This window comes from Stegodyphus dumicola, chromosome 10, assembly GCF_044657685.1.
Source record: "Stegodyphus dumicola isolate Sdum_Otavi_A_Nest chromosome 10, ASM4465768v1".
Classification (NCBI taxonomy): domain Eukaryota; kingdom Metazoa; phylum Arthropoda; class Arachnida; order Araneae; family Eresidae; genus Stegodyphus; species Stegodyphus dumicola.
The window spans coordinates 59,672,613-59,690,335 of record NC_140777.1 but is presented as its reverse complement, the minus strand read 5'-3'; the positions used below and the strand labels follow the sequence as shown (position 1 = coordinate 59,690,335).

At 33.0% G+C, this 17,723-nt stretch overlaps 1 protein-coding gene across 4 annotated transcripts in view; it reads right to left on the bottom strand.

The window, feature by feature from the left end:
* The window catches only part of LOC118204865 (prolyl 4-hydroxylase subunit alpha-2-like), a 202,132-nt gene that overhangs the window by 75,998 nt on the left and 108,411 nt on the right, over positions 1-17,723 (bottom strand). For all 4 annotated transcript variants that reach the window (XM_085824969.1, XM_085824968.1, XM_085824971.1 and 1 more), the window contains exons 3-4: positions 8,389-8,561; positions 4,114-4,278 (exon numbers count right to left, since the gene is read on the bottom strand). In XM_085824969.1, coding sequence (XP_085681095.1) covers positions 4,114-4,278; positions 8,389-8,561 — 338 coding nt within the window. The remainder of the gene's footprint in view (positions 1-4,113; positions 4,279-8,388; positions 8,562-17,723) is intronic.

Sequence of the window (17,723 nt, the reverse complement as noted above, 5' to 3'; positions counted from 1 at the left end):
GTCATACACAGGCTGGTGGTGGCGGTATTATCTTCTCAATGGGCGGCTTTGGGACCTTTAGAACAGACCATTAAAGCTGCGGTCTAACTGAACACAACAGCGGATCAATTGCCCCCTCACATGACATCTGTCTTTCCAACTAGAAATTGAATCTTCCAGCATGTTGACATCCCATGTTACATGGCTCGAATTGTAATGGAGTGGTTCGAGGAGCATTAGGACTAATTCCAATTAATGTCCTGGCCACCTAACTCGCAGGATATTAACCCGATCATGGAGCGGCAGCTCAGAGCTCAAACACCACCATGTCGGAATATCTCTGTTTTGCGTGACCGCTACTTAGATATTTGGTACAACCCTGTCTCCATCTGCAAAGAATTTGTGGCAACAATGCCAAGGCAATTTGCAATTGTTTTGCAGGCCAAAGGTCGCGCAACGTGTTACTGAGTAGGTGGACATAATGTTTTAGCTTTTCAGTGTATGCTTCGGAGGAAAATTGTTGCTCCAAAAAATATGCTGCCCAGGGCGGGCCCTTCTAGCTAAGCTATCGCTCCTTCTTGGTTTCTTTTCAGTGTAGCAGAAATCATTGATGCGAATAACAGTGAAACCTCGGTTAAATAAGTAATCAAGTTCAAATAAGAACAATGGAACCTCGGTTCACGAATTTGGTTCGTTCCATTTGTCAACTGAAATGTTCGTAAACCGAAACAATTTTTCCCATTGGAATTAATTTAAAATGGGCTAATTCGTTCCCTCGAGAAAAGATGATTGCTTATTTAAACTTTAAATGTGTACGTTGTGGACACGTTCGTAATCCAAAACTAATAGAAACCATTAAATATAAACCCCAAAAAAGATAAATACAATACTAAGCAGATAAAATAGAAGAAAAGTGAATTTAATTTTACTCTATCTATATGGAGGAGAGTAGATTGGATAAGTGGAAAATGATGAAAAAAATGCTATCATATGTCTGAGGCATCCCCTTGAATAAAAAAAGTCAGGTAATTAACTACCTTTAGAAGGCATCACCCGTAGATGTCCAGTCTCTCTTCGGAGTAATCTCTGGCAACCATTGTTCCATGCAATATGGACAAGTTAACAACAGAAGGCATCACCTTTTATTTAACCCCGAAGAAGGCGCACATCATTCTCGTACACGGGAACGCGCCTAGGATATACATATTTGATCTCCCCATCAATATATCTTTTTCTCAAATTATTACTGCTGGAAATATGTATTGTGGAGTATATCTACATAAAACTTACTTTTTTATGTTTCATATTTTCAAATAATTGTCCATAAAGATCGATACGTATATGAAATTGCTCAATTTATGTGAATTGTTACATAGTAGTACAAAAAATAATTAAATTATAATTTCATTGATTTTATGTTTTAAAATATGCAGGTATTCTCTTTTTTTAATACATAAATGATTCATTATTCGTACAACTTTAAAATAATCTTAAATTATAGTCATCAAAATTAATATAAAATTTAATTACGTGAAATTTTTTATTCGAAAACGACTACGTTTTATTTTTAGAAAGCAAAATTTTAAGATAAGAAAATCCAATGAAAAATTCTGCACGCGATTTCAAGAAATCTGAACTCACACGAGAAGGCGCGTGAGACAAATATTATCCAAAAGTAATGTATTTAGCTAATGAAAAAACTAAAAATTTCATATTTAGCAAATAAAGTAAAAATTTGATAACTGATCTAATTGATTACAACTCCTAAAGAAATGACGTTGTAGTGAAGCACGGTTTAAGAGGAGAATTCCATTTTATGAAGGTGGGTTTACAAATAGACCTCACGCACATGCTCGGGGGAGTTTAAGCATCATACGATTCTGTTTGAGACTCGTTGAATCTTCATTTCACTCAAAATTTGTCCAATGTGATTGGTTTTACATACGTTTCAAAATAAAGACACCGGATAGCTGTCTTTACGAGACATCGTCTTTTATCTTTTCTTTGTCTCTAAGCATCACTCGATTCTGCTTAAAACTCATTAAGTCTGTTTCGCTCAAAATTTTCCAATGAGACTTATTGCTACCAACATTTTAAAATGTTTCTAACCTGATACATGGCTTTGTCATGAAAAATGCTTATGCTTTCGCTTGCTACAGCTTTATCAGGATGATATCACTAGATGGGCATTTTATAGCTTATTCATGTTCAACAAATTTCGCAGATTAAAGAATTAGGATAACATTCCCTCCTTCTTCTTCTGATTCATTTCTTCCACAATCGCCTTTCGCTGCTGAAGTTGTTGTTCTTTCTTGTATAGCTTACTTTTATGGTCTTCTAATAATTTCTGCATATCTTCATTGTTAACTTCCTAGCCCATGGCTTTATAGAAACAAAATATCCTCAGAAAGATAGGAAATTATTAATACCTTCATGAATATCTTAGATGGCAAAAGAAGACCTAACTGTCAAAGCACCCAAAGCCTCAAAATACAGTCTGTGGCTTCAATTTCCTCCAGCCTGAATTTATGATTCTGTAAATCGCTTGCTGCCAGGCGTTGTTAAGTAACGGAAAATATTAAAGTGATTTTTCTTGAAAACCTCAAGTCTTAATCCTGTATCGAAGGTTACACCAGAACATCTTTGAAAATTACGTGTTGCCCACTTGAGTGTTCGTAACTCAAGACAGCGCACGTCACCCAAGGCATTTTGTGCTCAGAGGTATTGATCATTAAAAGAATTGTTCATGATCCAAGGTTCCACTGTATTTCGTGAAGTAAGGGCGCCGAATACAGAAAGGCGACGAGCCGAATAATCAAGATTTTTTAAAACACAAAAAGTGATCTTGCGCAAAACATTTTACCTTGATTAGCTGAAATACCCATCATTTCACGGCGTTTACCACAGAGTGAATTTAGAGAAGTGAGGTTAGTTTTATGGAAATCTCAAGCTAGAAACGAGCTTTCGGAAAATCATCATCCACTTTGGTTGATTTCATCATCATTTTTGAAGTATTCTTGAAAAAATGATAAAGAATGCATCTAAATTCTGCTATAAGGCTCTACACTGTTGTGGACCATTCTATACTTTTCTAAACTAATGGCAAGAACAGTGACATAAACCTAAGATTGGTGACGTGATTTCAAAATTGAAATTGTATAAAAATATTAATATATATTTTTTGAAAAAAAAAATTATAAATTTCTTGCTTAGCACTGGTAGCTAGAACTTCCACTGATAGAGAGAACGCAACAATGGTGACGCGAATCTAAGGTGGATGAAAGTAAGTGCAACATTCTAATATAAATGCACCGAGTGTGGAACCCGCATGGCTTTTTCTTTTCTGAAGCCTTATATACACACTGACCTTCTACTGCTTCTGAAAGTCAAGTGTGCATCGAACAACTTTCATCAAGATCGGAATAAAACTGTAGATTTGTATGAATTACACACACAAACAAGTGGGCACTTTTCTTTACAGATGATTTTAATGAATCTAGCTGTATCATTTTACATGTCCAGTTAGTAATTAATAATAACTGCAATGAATCTGCATTTATTGCTTTTAAATCGCTTAGTTTGTTAATAAGTAATAGAATAAATTTGAAAAAAAAAAAAGTGAAATGTCTTATGCGTTGCCGAACAACAGAAGCCTGCCACGTGGAAGATAAAAATACTTTGCTTCAAGCAGTGGCAACACATTTTTTTTAAATCATCGAGTTGTATTCGAAAGACAAATATATTGCGAATACAACACACCTCTTTTATATTGCCGACTTTTGTGATTAAATTTGAAATACAAATATCTTATGCTTTGCAAAGTGACACCGCAAAGCTTTACGATGACCATGAAACACTGTAGCTTCAACGTTAAATTTTCTTGACTTCGCTAGTTTTGGTTTTCAACTCAGGATAATAAAAAAAATCGCCCAGTTCCAAATACATTAAGACTGGCTTAGTTTGGAGTATATCTACGTAATCATTATTACAACTTCAGTCTTGATCGTAATAATTAGAATCGTTTATTACTAAACTAAATAATTTCAGAGCTACATGCTGAAAAAGTTTTGAACTATTTTGCTGTAGGGAATGGATTTAAACAATTATCTAAAATTTGACATTACAAATACGTACCGGTCAGCGTGGTTCCCTGCGGTACTCCTAGAACATCTCCTCTTGCGACATCCGTCATATTCAGTTTGTATGTGTCCTGCAAACGAACCAGCGCCAGCGCTGCCCCCTGGAGGTCGTCTTTATTAGGCATCAATTGACGATAGTCACGAATCAGTTTGCGGACAGCTAAATGGAAAACTCACTTTGTAACCAAAACTTAAAAGTAAACAAAAATTCCCTCTTAAATTGTTGAAGAAACTTGTTGAAGAAACAGAAATAAGAATCCACTTTTCAATTTTTACTAAAGCTTAAATAAAAATTCAGTCTTAAATTGCTAACAAAATTTAAGAAACAAATAAAAATTCCTTCTTAGATTGTTAGCAAAATTTAAAAACAAAAACAAAAACAAAAATTCACTCTTAGATTATAAATAATGTTTCCAAAATGAGAGTAATCAAAAACAGTCAGAGAGAGAGAGCAGTAAAAAAATTTTAGTTCTGTCCGTGCGCTCAAGGGGATAGTATTAACATCAACACATTAAAAAAATTATTCGAGAGATATGATTGGGGATTGAATACAATGTTGAAACGTTGGACAGGACAACAGATACGTTGATTCGTCATTTTAAATTTGAAACATTGACGTTGATTCGTCATTTTAAATTTGAAACATTGTTCGACTCGTTAGATAATCGGGAATTTACTAGTATTGAGACAAAATTTGAGAGTGGATGATTGTTTTGAGTCGACTGATTTGAGATTTTTGAATTAAGTTCCATTCAATGATTAACCTTCAGACAATATGAATGTTTAATTCAAAACTGAAATTACTAATGTAGTATTTTGCTGAAGAATCAATAGTTTCATACTGTGATATAGATATATTTTCATTTAAAATAAAAAAAAAGGTAAAAAACATTAAAACTAATAATAACCATAATCTGCAAATACATCAAGCACTCTTTTGAACGTCTAAAAAAATTATGTGAGTTTGTAGTTAGCAATTCTCAAATAAACATTTTATTTTTAGAGAAATTTTGAACATAGTCATTATACTGAATACGTTTTGAAGAATGTAAAGAGCAATATATGTGAAAAACAGATCTGACACCATTTTTTTTAATATCTAGCAAATATTTTCTCAAAAAAAATTTCAAAAACGTAATTGCCCGAAAACAAATGTGGATCGGATTGGATCGGATTGCTCGGTCCTTTACTTGAATCGACTGCTTTTAGAGGAATGCTTTTCTTCATTGAGACCCTTACATTTTTCTCTATAATAAGTAACAGGCTTCTAGTAAATCTACGGATTTCTACTTTGAGGGCTGGATTGGATGTTCTATTGTACAGTTCATGAGCTTGTTTCTCTGGGTAATAACTTCTTTGATGTGAGTCACTAACTATCCATGCGTAAACTTCTCATCTATTATGATCAAGACTTGGTTTCAGAAATCCTACATTCTGGAAGTAAATTTGATGAAGCCTCATTTATATCGCTGACTGTTTTTAAATTTCCAGCATTAAAAGCTGAAGATAGAGTTTTGTTGTGGAATAGTTTCCAGTTAAATGGCGAATCTTTCTGCGTAGTTGCATCTAAACTGGAGAGGACTGGCACATCCGAAGATAAGTCCGTGATTGGACTAGAAAGTCACTAGAATATTGAAAGCTGTAAGAATGAAGTCCAAAATGTCATGTTTTCTGTTCGGGATGTTCGAGAGACACGTAGCTTCCATGAATTACTTGACATCTCCATTTTAGTGGTTAAAATCCAATAGACAAGTTTGAAATTCTCTGATAATTATGTCCGAAATCTAATCATGGGTCAATGACTTTTTAGCAGAGTTCACGTTTAGGTGACTGTCCTGAGGGTCTAAATAAAACATAATGTAATATTTCCCAGTTCCGCTTAACTTTGAAACTTGACATATACTTATGCTTTAAATTAATGTGCATTCTGGTGGAAATTGACCACAACTAGAAGCTTGAAAATAATAGCTAGCGAATAGAAAAAAATAAGATAACTAATAAATAATAAAAAGTAATAAAATAAAAGTCTATGAAATCGTCTATCTTTTTCTTTTCTTACTTGAGTGGGAGGAAGTAATACGAATTTTTCAAATCCTGATCCAAAATTTTGTTTAACATTTTACTCTAGAACTTTAAGAATTTATTGGTTTCAAACAAAAACATTCTTAAAAAATATTTTTAAAAATTGCGTTTATTGTTTTCAGTCACTTGGTTTGTTTCTCAGTAACAGAAATATTTAATATGCTGAATGGATATGATAAGTATTCCATTTGAGGCAGCGGCAATGCATTGATTTGAAATTACCGAACTTGTATACTGAAACTGAATGATAAATATCATACACTTTGCCGAATGGCAATTGTCTGGCGCACTGGAGATACAAATGTGTTATTTTAAACAGTGTTGCTACTTTTTGCTTTCAAATCGCTGAGTTTGTTAAACAAAAATTCGTTAAATTTGTAAAAAAAAAAAAAAAAAAAAAAAAAAAAAAAAAAAAATCCGAAACAAATTCGACTCAGACGTGCTTATGTTCAGATGGAGGACTGCGAGTATTCAAATTTCGGTGGCGCTAGGTACCCTAGTTTTCCCACAATGCGAAGAACCTATCTACCTACATGCATACAAATTCGTCTAAATTGTTTTAAATAATACATGACAGTGTTCATTTATTTAGTTCCGAGAATTTTAGTAATAGGGACACAAAAATGATATGGGCAGAAGGTGAGTTTGATGACTAATAGTATCTCAGTATTAAAAAAAGGGGGTAAAAAACGGTGTCAGTTTCAACTAATCCTGAGCCAACAGTGTTGCTCCACTTTTAATGTTTTGTAAAACACCTAACGCTTTGTGTGCAGAATTTATTTATGTTAAAGCCTGAAATAACCTATTCGCCCTCTACACTTATTTAGATTCAAAAGATTCTGTTACAAATGTGAAATACTTGCATTATAAGTTTTAATTTCGTTTGTCAAATTACATTGAGAAAATGATCTTGTTAAAACGTTCGTCAAATTACACTGCATTACTCAAATACTAAGTCAAATTTTATTCTAATTAGCAATCAGTTAACAGCTGATATAATTATAACAATAAATACTTAATTTAACAATGCATTGAATGAATACAAAAGTTAATACAATTTGAGATAAGTTACAATATTTAATACTTAATCTAATAACGCATTAAATGTTATAAAAGTAATACTTGCATGATTATAACAATTAAAATTTACTGCAATAATAGTCATTAGGGTATCCTCGCAGCAAGTGACCTACTAGGCCGTATCTATCACAAACAGGTTAATCTACCCTGTATTTGCCTTTGGTTACGAGGAGGAGTCACGTGATACATTCACCTGACAGCAAATCATCAGACGAAATTTTGTTGATCGTACTATGAATATTAATACGGAGAAGAGCCAACACTGAGACGACAGAATGTATCTTGAATCACCTTAAACAAATAGTTGAACAAGTATGAGATGAACAACACCCGTGATGATACTCCGCCACTGTGCTGAATTGTGGCGGCGATTTGCCAACAGCTAGGACCAAATTTCTGGCCATGCTCAAAGACATTAAAACAGTGCTGTGAATGAAAAATAGGGATGGTTATCGGTGTTATTTTATATTCGATTATAGTAGAAAAACTTGTGACTATTGACAAATAAAAAAAATAGGACTGCTTCAATTGGCTGATGGCAGATAGGATCGCTTGAACTGCTTTTCAATGTGTTTAAAGTTGACAGTAACGATCCTCGAGGGATATTTTAAATCTTCTTCAGGACCTCATCGGTGCATTGTTCTGGTAATGTTGCATAATTTGATGGAATAATCCATTAACGTAATAAATCTTCTGGTAATATAATAAAAGAAAATAAGTATAATTTGTTTTCTGGATGTCTTACTAACCGCAGGTTTTCGTAAAATCTTATAAAAATACCGATACCTGTGTGCAAGTAAGCCAATGTTCGCCAAGTTTAAGACCATTCACGGGTGTCCTGGCACCCTTGACAAGGATTGTTTTCCTTATGATACTGAGCTTCGTAATGGTGCCAGAACCTTTGTGCCTTGAAGCCGTGGCACCCCTGCACTTTGGCGAACGGTGGGCAACTTGAAAATGTCCTAATGCTTTTTTTCCTACTGTTCGCGCAGATTAGACCAACCACATCCACCCCTGCTTAAGTACAGTTCATAAATATGAAATATTTAAGAAATCGAATCGCAAGATTTTAGATCAAAACTTTAGACCGAAGGGATGAAGTACTTACGAAACCAGTCATCAGTGGACATGGCACTTCTGATAAAGTTCCAATCGACGGCCAGTCTCTTGACCAGCTGATAGGCTTGTAGTGGATTTGCGACCATGTCTTCGCCGTCGCTTGGAACGGGCACTTTGTCCTCCAGGACATCTTGATAAGAGTCGTAGAATAAGTTTAAATACCTGTTGAAAAAGAAAACATATTGTTGAATATTTACATGCAATACTATTTATTTTATTGCATATTGGTTGTGTATTTTTCTATTGCTCTTATTTATTAATTTTCCTATTTAGCGCATTTTGGGGAATAATTTTATTGCTTCTAGGAATTTATATTTGTTTTTTAAATAACCAATTTTATTTAATTTGCTATTCCTATAAACCTTCATTCCTCTAATTATCAGTGCCAGAATATTTAAATTTGGTAGCGCGCGTCAAGGAATGCAAATTTTACGTTTAAGAAAGAGTTTAAAAACCGAGTTTCAGTAGAAAAGAGGGAGAGTTAGGCTATTTGCCGTCACCTCTGCTGCTTAAGCCAATGCCAATGATTTAAAAATTTCGGAGTTCCTACGGTTCAAAACCATCTACCTCCACATCAGAATTACTAAAAGCGAGCAGAAATAAGAAAAATTTGGCATAAGTGATTTACTTGATGCACACTAGAGGAAGCCACAGGCTCGAGAAAGTTTAGGGATAGAGATGAGAAAATAAAAACTTAAGTTTCATAATTTTTTTATAAGTTTTTAGGTTTTTTAAAATTTTTTTGTATTTTATATTTTATACTTTTTTTGGTTTTTTATAATTTTTTATACACAGTACAAACACTAAAGCAAAAAGTGGATAGGAAAGATTTTACGATTAATAGGCTCATTGGCATGTGGCTTGTGTTGGGGAGTGCAAATAATTATTGAGATTGCTGCTTAAGCATTTGCTCCCAGAGTTATTGCTGGTTCGCGTGCCTTAAATTGCATGCTGCCATTAGTTTTTGAAGGGGGTTTAAGAAACGGGATTTAGCTGGGCCCTGTAGCGTAGCACTATTGCTTGTACATGTCTTGAAATTTTTAGTTTCGTTATCTTAATTTCAGTTACCGGCCAAGAAGAGGCGTAGTTTCGTCGAGTTGACGCATTGTAAAGTTTAAGGCGGAATTAGCTGATTTCATACTTTTTCCAACAGTTCAGACATTGTGTTTCGTCCTTGCTATGCATATGCAAATCAAAAATAGAAATGAAATGAAGCGTAAATATTTAATTCCCCATAATTTAGCAAACTCATATGCATATCAAGAATTCCCTAGACGATGTAAATCAATTAAAAAATTATTTGGAACATTGTATAAATTAAAAAACGTTATTTAAATGCTAAAAAATTAGAATAAAATGCAAGAATCAAATCAATAATGCTGTCAAAACATGTTAAAAATATGTAAATAAAGCATGGTAATGTAAATGTAAACAAAAGGAGTACTCGTTATATTACAAAAATGTTCAATTAAATGTAACTGTCATATATTTAAAAAATCTGATGTGTACACCACATGACTTCCTTGTGTGGAATATTAAATTATACCCATTTTATTGCATTTCATTTAAACTTTATTGGATTGAATTAAATCTACTTCGTCGATAGCGCACAAACCACAATAGAATAAATGCACTCTTTAAAATTCACTATATTTGTTTACCATAGCGACACTCTGGCGCTAGGTTCACTTAACAGCGTTTTATTTCGTTCATATTATAACTCAGAATGCACAAAATTTATATCATTTGAAGAATTATCTAATCGTTGCTGCATGTTCTATTCAAATACTAGAACGATGAATAAAAGAAATCAGACAAACAAAACAAAAAAGAAACAGTTTTTCACAGACGATTGAGTATTTTTCATTCAATTAATTTAGTTCTCACTTGGCGACAAGGCAAAAATACATAAAACCTCAAAATATCTATATTAAAAATTATGAAGTAAACCTTAAACACTTATTTCCTTGAATAAATTCTAGAATGGATTAAGCATGAGGTAATTCGCAATAATAAAAGAAGGCGTTATCTTTGTTGTTGCGAAGCTTCGTTTCTCTAGATTGGAAACAAATCCGTTATTCTGCCAAGTTTCAAATGTAAATAAACATCGCCGCCAACGCAAAAATAAGTAGGCTTAGCCAAACTTAAACAAATTTTAAATTGTTGATAACTCTAATAATATTGCATGAAGATTTACTAAAGGCATAAAAACCTTAACCGGTAGATAAGAACAACATAATTCAATCATTTTTAAAGCAAAAAATGCACAATTTACAAGCATATAAGAGCAAAGAAACTGAGATCACTGAGCCGGGTAACAAAGTGGATATATATATATATATATATTCATATACGTTTGGTGCGGCCGATTGCTACCAAAATACGAGGTGCACTTTTACATGTTATAGCAGTCCTATATACGAAATTTCAACGTTCTGAGGCTACTCGTTTTTGAGTTATGCACGATACATACGTACGTACTGACGCAACGAAAAATTCTTTTCAGAATTCATTTAAAAGCAATAATAATTCACATTAAAATGAATATTTTCGTTGAAATATGCTGCCTGAAACTTTTCGCGATTACAATACTTCCTTTTTACTTCGTACAAGGAAATATAAGTTAGAATAAATTAGAAACCAAATACTTACTCTATACGGTGTGCTAGTAAGAATAATGAACGAGATTTTTTCCTTAATTTCAAGGGCAGGTGTTTTTGCCTGCAGTTGCCAGGTTTAAAAGGACAGCAAAAATTAGGCTGGTAAAAATAATAGTTATGGCATGGCTAGAAAGTACGGCTAGCTATTAAATCGAATAAGTAAGTAAATTTATCTTTAAATTTTCTGTTTAAAAGTCACAAAACAGAAAATATTATATAGACAAAGATAAAAATCTTCACGTAATACGAAATGCAATTGCTACTTGAGAAAATAAATTGGCTCTGAATTTGTAAAAGCTTAGATGCCAGAAGGAAAACATTACAAATTTGTACATCGCACTATTTTACATTTGTACAAATCTTCCAATCTAATCATTAAAAGTTTCGGATATAGCCTTCATATCTCTTATACTAAAAGATTAAAATTTTAAATTAATGCCTGCCTTTTTGAGATAAAAATTAATAAATTCAGTAGATACTTGGTTATTCTTTAGTGTGCTAATTAGTAAGGATATTTCACTTTTAATATTTTGAATTGTCTGTACAAATATTCCTTATTCTTTTAATTTGAGTGATAAAAGTACTTTTTTGGTAATAAAAGTAATTTTTCTATTACTTTTTTTGAAATATTGGAGTTCCACTTGACAAATTTAATAGTAGTGAACTTAAAATTTCTTCTTTTGCCAAACATTTTTAATGGTGTGATGATAAATAATTTGCAAAATCAAGATAGTCACATTGATCAACACATTTTAACATGTTTTGATAGCATCATTTATTCGATTCTTGGGTTTTGTTCTAAATGTTTTTTTAGCATTTAAATAACGTTTTCCAATCTATATAATGTTCCAAATAATTTTCAAATTGATTTACATCGTCTAGGGGAATTCTTGATATGTATATGAGTTTACTAAATTTGGGGGATTAAATATTTACGTTTCATTTCATTTCTATTTTTGATTTGCATATGCATAGCAAGGACGAAACACGATGTCTGAACGGTTGGAAAGAGTGTGAAATAAGCTAATTCCACATGAAGCGTCAGTATTGTTTAGCTGTCCTTTCAGTTGTTTATTTTTAGGTAATCTTCTTTAAATGGCTACAATTATTATTAACAGTTTTTGCATCTCAGTTTTATGCATGCCCACAAATATTAGCCATTGCTTGCAGAGCAATTTTTCCAACTACCGCTTTTCTTTTTACTATTTAAAGTACTTAAAAAAATATTTCTAAAACTTTTTAAAAATTTTCAAAAAACTTTTACTTTTTCTATTGTCTTTATATATTACTTCAAAATTACGATTTTTTAATTAGAATTTATCTAAACTTCAAATTGTTATTCTTAACTTTCTTTATTGGCTTTCTTAATTTTCCTTTGAAATATAGGAATTATAATAGGAGTATTCCCCTTTCATTCTTATGATTATGTTTTAATTAAATCATCGCAGGATTCTTAACAGTCTTTCCTTACGTTTGTTTATATATATAAATATATATCCATTCCCCTTACCCGGCTTAAAGGCTGTCATCCGGTCTTCAATTTCGCAATCGTTAGTCATAATCATACCTTTCCTATTACAGAAGTGTTTTAAATGACGAAAATATTCATGTTTTGGCAACGGCAAATTAAAAAAAATAATTAATGTTGGACACATAAAGAAATTCTTTTTTTAATGCGGTCTCACATTTCCTATACTTTTATTTGGGAACGTTTTATTTTGGTTATGAAGAAATGAACTTTGCAGAAGTTTGACTCTTATACGACAAAAACTGACCGGGATTTTTAATTTCAAAAATTTGCAATTTTTCATCATTTTCAAATTGCCTTGAGGAATCGGTTAATTAAATTAGAATAATTCGAAAAAATAAGTTTAAATGAAGTGAAGCAAAAAATGTGTATAATTTAATAGACCGTTCTAGGAAGTCATATGGTCAGATTTTCTTCCAATATAATCATCAACTTTGTAAGTAAATATAAATAGATATCATAACGATATTTTACAGTCGGCACATAAAAAGTGCATAGACATTTTAAACGTTCCCCTTTTCCAGGGGAAAACCGGCTTATACGTCAAAATGTATGATATTTAGCTCTGATGTTACAAAACTAACTGAAAATGATTTAACGGTAATGAAATTTGAAAAAAAAAAAAAAAAAAAAAAGTTTTTTCGTATGCAATATCCTCAAAGTCTCATTTCCTGACGAACATCCAGTGTTCACTGATGTCCGTGAACTATCTTCACAATAGCGTGAAGATCTGCAAGTGTTTCAAACACAAGTGACTATTGCGAAAAGTGTTATTCCACTTTCAAAAAAGGGGGTCATTTCCATTGGTCGATACGCAAGTCGACCGTGGGGTTTGAGTTGCGACTGCCGCTGATCACGCACACTGCGATAAATGGCGTGTCGATCTATTTTCGGATGCTTTTGAATACAGCGTCGCGTGCCGTTGGATATTTATTTATGTAGATTTTAGATTTAAGGAAATTTTTTTTTAAATTTCGTTCATAACCTTACGAAGGAGAGTGAATTTGCAGATGTATAGGTTTTACAAATGTATTTAGAAGTACGATCTACTCCACAGTAATCGGATGCAGATAATTTGGGTTCCTTATTTACCGGGCTTGTCTAAAAATAAGGTACGTTTTTCCCCTGGGAAACAAACGATGGTAAAAAAAAAAAAATAAATAAATTCAACTCACGATTAACCGCCACAGGATTAAACGAAACTAATATATATATGTGTGTGTATATATATCCAAACTAATTTAAATCTGCAATAGCCCCTTAACTTTTCGTTTTAATTTGGGTATTTTCCCTTTCTATTCTAAAAATAGTAATTGCTTATAATAAACTTCTCTGGACGGCGTCATTTCTAGATTAATCCATATGATATGACCTCTCCATAAAGCTGTGACGGAATATATCTTACATAAGACCTCAGCGAATAATTTTAATCAGCCAATCAAAATGTATCAGAAGCGAAACTAAACATTTCTGAATTACAATTTCATTCTGAACACATTGCATCATTTCTCGGCCTATCTAGACTGCTCTTGCGCTGCTTTCTTCTTACCGCAAAGATACCAAAACTGTAAATATTCTGGAACATGCACGATTAGTGTGTCATGTTATTTGCGACCGTAAATACCATTTCAAATAAAAATGAATACTTTAGATCTGTCATGACTGCAGGCTTCTACTGTTTTGAGCTTAAACATCTATTATCCATGAAAATTCCCAAATTTTTACGTATATATGTAAATGTCATGAAGTAGACTTAGATGCAACGATGTAGGATTTTGATTGCATAGATACTGAGATATATTGCCTTTCGTAATGTTATAGAAGCCCTTATAGCGTAGAATGTTGATCCATAATGAAGAGCAAACAAGCAGCCAAGACAGATTAAATATTGATTTTTATTTCAGTAAATATTTTATCCGCAAATACGAGGGTTGGAACTTTAATAGTGGCAACACAGCTGAAAAAACGCTACGCAACAAAACCAAAGAATATCACGTATACCACATGTAAACTACATACCTACCTTACCTCTCAGCAAAAAGACTCGTCCTGCCTACGTCATGCGCATGCGGAGTGACGCGAAGAACGAATCCTTGTATTAGCTCGCGGTCTAAAGTAAGTGTTGTTAGGATGTTTTCAATACAAGAACAACGATGTTGGATAAAAATTGAATGTGCCAGAGGTCGTACAGCATAACAGTTTCATCAAGGGTTTCAAGATGCTTGCGGGGAATCTGCATTGCCTTACAGAACCATAGCAAGATGGGTGAAAGCATTCAATGAAGGACTGATTTGTTCAAGCGATGGGGCTGGGAAGTGCTTTACCATCCCCCATACTCCCCAGATCTAAGCCCTTGTGACTATGACTTAATTCCTAAGATGAAGGAACCACTTCGTGGCACTCGCTTCCAAACTGTTCCTGAGATTCTTGCGGCAGTAGACCGGTCCATTCAAACTATCAACAAAACAGGCGCTGCTACAGGTATTCTGAGACTTCCACATCGTTAGAAACGGGTTGTACACAATGCTGGCGACTATATTGAAGGTCTGTAAAACATGGTGACATGAATCACTTTTGTATTCCTTGTAAATAAATAGTTGCCACTATTAAAGTTCCAACCCTCGTAAATTGCCACACTATCCATGCGTTTTCAGAAACATTTACATTTTGGGTAGCTTTGGAGTAAAAAGAGAAGCAGAAATTTTAGGCCTAAATGCAGAAAGCAAGTGACTTGCGTTCAGGATGAAACCTTAACTCAGAATGAGTTGATTTCGGTTTTCAACGCATTTGATTGGATAATTAATAAAACTGTAACGTTATTAGGCTGTTTGAGTTCCATTTACTTCATCAGCGTTTTGTTAAAATCATATGCCATGGATGAGTCTAGAAATGACGCAATGACGAAAAAGATTGTTTTTAAAGAAGACAGAAGAAATAAACAAATTAAAATTAAGCATTAAGGGGCTGTTGCTAATTTAAATTATAATTTATATTTACTTATTTTGTCTTACGTAGTAAGATGTAAAATATAAAATATGAAACAAAATTACTATTAAACTTAATTGGAACCAACTGGCAAAAGAACTTTAAATTTATAATTTGTAATTAAACACATCCTTTTCTAAGGATACCTTTCGCACCATTTTGCGTCACTCTGTAGCAAGTGACGTCACTCTTTCCGTGCGATTACTGTGTACTGCAAAAAACTTTTATTCAATCGCTGCTCAGAACTAAAACAACAGAACCGATCCTTTAAATAATGCCAGCTACATACTATGTCGTACTTTCTCGCTTATTAACGCTGGCTGTACTTATTAGTATATCCCGTGTACGCAACTCCGCAGACTTTTCTATTGCTTAAGGTGTGATATACGTATATGAAATAGTGGGGATGCAGTTCGCTCCAATTATAGTGCACCAATCAAGAATATACTGTAATAATTACGATGTATTTAAAAAACGTTTCAAGAGTATCTGACATTAAATGATATGTTGAACTTGGCACGTTTGTCTACAACTCCATCATTTCATCTACCACGCCGCGATGTAAAAATTACTAAACTCACGATTAAAGAAAACGAATTACCAAACCCCATCTGAAAATATAATGACTTTATTGTCGAACAATGCAAATATTCTTGCAGTCATCTCTCGATTAAACGGGTGTATTAATCGGACCTTATCTGAAAAAACGTATATATATAAACCTGAAAGGTTTCTGATATTAACGGTAGCCCAAAAGGGTTTGTTACGGTTTTCTAAGTTCTCGCTGAGCTCGTAATAACAGTGCTCTTGCTAACCCAGTTTTTTTTTTTTTTTTTCGTCTTTTTAGCTTCATTATTAAACATCGTTTCCTTCGCACTTAGCCACATAAGTTGAAAATAAAATCAACAAAACTTTTAAAAGCTGCATTAGCAGCATAGGTTTAGAATTCCCAAGACATGTTAAGATGTATTGGCATACATTCTTACATATTTTTCAGTCTTTTCTTGGTTCATGACATCAGTGTTCAGTTTTCTTAATTAAGATGGTTAACAAAAAAAAATTTTTGTCATTTTATTATTAACTTTTTATATGCTAACTTTATTCATTTAATACCACGTTCTTCCCTCTTGCTCCATAAAATTTTATTCAATAGCAAAATATTTAATACCGGCATATCTTTAGAATTTCTGACAGAGTGTTAGTGGTTGCCATACAAAATTTTATAGTAGCTATATTATTTCTGAATAAACTAGCATTCTTAAGAACTGTGTTTATTGCTTTAAATTGCTTAGTTTATTACTCACAGTTTAAATTTGAAGGTATATTAGGCTTTACTGAATAGCAACACGATAGCGCAGGGAAGATAAAAGTATTTTTTCATTTTCGACAGGAGCAACGTATTGCTTTCATACAGCCAAGTATGTTAAATAAAACTGAGAGAAAAATGTCTTACATTTTCCGAAAATGGCAACACTCTCACTCTCTGGAATTTTCCGTACAGTGTTGCCATTGCCCGCTTTGAAATTGTTGAGTCTGTTAATCAAAAATTCGTTAAAGTTTTTACAAAATATGAAGTAGATACTAAAACAAATTAACAAATTTCAAATTTGGTCTTCCAGATGCCCATATTCTGATGGAAACGTACGTTATTCAAAACTGGATGGCTCTAGGCACCATCGTTTTATCACTATGCGAGAAACATACATACATTGATACCAATTCTTCATTATTTAAGTTCTTTAAATGTAATACAGGGATGTTATATTAGGTGGCAACAGTTTGAAAAGTCAATCAATGCGGAAAGTGAATCGTCGCAAAATGCCAAAACAAAATTATAGCTCTTCTGAGCTAATGCTCCTTTGGGCTAAAAAGAAAATTTTCTACACAATTACGGTTTGGTTTGGTTTACAGTATTGACGCCGCTTTAATTGTGGTCATGCTTATCCACGGCTATTTGATAACATTTACCAAATGATAAATGATAAGAAAAAGCATTCTTCCGAAAAGCAATGGAATTTAACTAATTTAATATAAATATGAGCAGAATCATATAAATGGGTTCTTTCAAAGCATTTTGATGAGGAAAAAAATGGTTGCTAATGGATTGGTCCCAAGCGTTCTATCCCAAAAGTTCTATTTTTATAACATTTA